At 31.3% G+C, this 2,289-nt stretch overlaps 1 protein-coding gene across 1 annotated transcript in view; it reads right to left on the reverse strand.

The window, feature by feature from the left end:
• The window catches only part of LOC108908452 (activating signal cointegrator 1), a 15,931-nt gene extending 14,041 nt beyond the window's left edge, over positions 1-1,890 (reverse strand). The window contains exons 1-5 of the mRNA XM_018712491.1: positions 1,672-1,890; positions 1,346-1,614; positions 1,123-1,241; positions 1,012-1,070; positions 686-947 (exon numbers count right to left, since the gene is read on the reverse strand). Of these exons, the coding sequence (XP_018568007.1) occupies positions 686-947; positions 1,012-1,070; positions 1,123-1,241; positions 1,346-1,614; positions 1,672-1,745 (783 nt within the window). The 5' untranslated portion in view covers positions 1,746-1,890. The remainder of the gene's footprint in view (positions 1-685; positions 948-1,011; positions 1,071-1,122; positions 1,242-1,345; positions 1,615-1,671) is intronic.
• Positions 1,891-2,289: the final 399 nt, after the last annotated feature.

Raw genomic sequence — 2,289 nt, forward strand, 5'->3', positions numbered from 1 at the left:
GGGCGTCGGACTGCAAAAACTTCTCAAGAATTTTGTCGGACAATAAGATACTTTCATTTCAAATCTTATTACCAAACCCTCCCAGAAAAATCAGCTTGCTGGTTGTCACCAACCATAATGTCATCAAATCGACATATTTGGGATGAGGGACAAACTCAAAATACCAACATTTTTGTCAAACAAATTTTTTGGGGGGTTTAAAAAAAATATATCTTTCATTTAAACTTAAAAAAAATGCTGGTCATAACATTCCATGTTTATGCCAGATTGACATATTTTCCTGAAAATCATGGGAAAACTTACCACTGTTGAATTTTCCTCATAGTCAAATCTTGGGAGACTCGTCAAACTTAAGCTGCACTTAAAGTTACAGCTTGCTGGTAATCATTTTTTTCTTTGTACGTGGGCCCGTGGACTATAACTGCTGTTTATATTTTCTGAGCATTAAAATATCGATTTTTTGGCATATCTTCGTAATACTAATATTAAAATTTGGGATATACAGATTTGGGAATTGTTAAGATGACATTTCAATTATATGAAAACAGTGACTAATTTGACTAGGATTTTTTGTCTTGGTTCATATGAATATTGCTTGTGACGCAATGGAAAAGATACAGCGGTTTTAGTGTAGCTAACCTTAGAAGTACTGCTAATAAACAAAATTAGTATGGAGCCACTGTACCTTATTTCTCTTTTCTTTATTCACTTGTTCTGAATGCTTCTGAATGTTCTTATAAACTTTTTCGACCTTCTTCAAGTGTTCCACAGATTCCTGTAATAACCGTTCTCTTATCTTTGCATCTTCCTGACTGCTCTCTATAACTCGACGAGCTGCAAAGTCTAATGCAACTACCATTTTCTTTTTACTCTCTTTTTCCTTATTCTTCTTCGAATTAATCTTGAAATAGTCATTATCGTCATCAAAAACTTTGTTTTCTCGAGGTCTAAAATATACAACAATTGTTAATTTCATTTAACAAGACAAAGTGGGTAAGTTTAAACTCTTACTTCATGATAGATTTTGTTTTTCCACCATTGTTGAATGATTCTTCTCCTCTTACGGTTACCTAAAAATAGTATATAATAGAGTATATGCATATTTTATACTAATTATATTACAGGATTTCCACAGAAGAGACAAGGGCCTGGTCCTTCTTCCATACAGTGTATCTTTCCACAAACTAAACAATTGTTCATGAATTCATGTTCTTGACCTAAACAATCACATGGTGACCGACCTGCAAATGAAACAAGCAAATGATGCTTTAGTTTAATAATAAATAACCTAATCATTATAAACTAAAAATTTTTGTCTGTAAATGTAAAAAAATATTTTACTAACCATCCTTTTCCTTCTTTTTGGCTTGATACGTGTTGATATCTCTAAATTTCGTTTTGCCCTTCTTTTGATGTTGTGTTGAACGACTTTGACTATCAAAACGACTGTCGGTTTTCTGAGGAGCATTATTGGAATTCTTTTCATTATTTTTGTATCCCAAAATGATGTTTTTAATTCCTTCATATGATCTCATATGTGCACTGTTATTTTTGTCCAGAATGTTTTCCATAAATTCTTCATAATCTTCTTCATGTTTTATACTTTTTATATAGCTAATAAAAATAAAATAATACACCATAAGCTATTGTAAAACAATAACTGCTACATACCTCACAATATCACTAGAAACATCATTACCTATTATAACTTTTAAATATTCTACCAAAGGTTCTTGCTTTGTCATTTTGGAATTATTTAATATAAAGGATTTATATTAATTATATACCTACAATATACTAGATTCGTATTATTTTCAAAATTTCAACTTCCTTTCCTATTAGGACTATAGATTTGACGATTTGATTTGACTAATTTTTAGAAAGTTTATATTATATGTATATTTGACATTTGACAGTATATCTTGTCAATAATGTCAATATCAAATCTCTCTGTTCTGTGATACCACAAACCACAAACACAAAACAATATAATACCTACAAGGTCATTTTCCCTATACCAATTTCGAAACACCACGGACATGGTATGTACTATTATTAATTTACATTATTAAAAAAAAAACAAAAATCACTACATATTATAAAACAAAGTCCTCCGCCGCGTCTGTCTGTCTGCCTGTCTGCCTGCCTGTCTGTCTGTCTGTCTGTCTGTCTGTCTGTTCGCGATAAACTCAAAAACTACTGCACCGATTTTCATGCTGTTTTCACCAATGGATAGAGTGGTTCTCGAAGGTTTTAATATACAATTTGTTAAGTTTTTGTATAATTAAC

Source organism: Anoplophora glabripennis, unplaced genomic scaffold (genome assembly GCF_000390285.2).
Source record: "Anoplophora glabripennis isolate ALB-LARVAE unplaced genomic scaffold, Agla_2.0 scaffold343, whole genome shotgun sequence".
NCBI lineage: Eukaryota > Metazoa > Arthropoda > Insecta > Coleoptera > Cerambycidae > Anoplophora > Anoplophora glabripennis.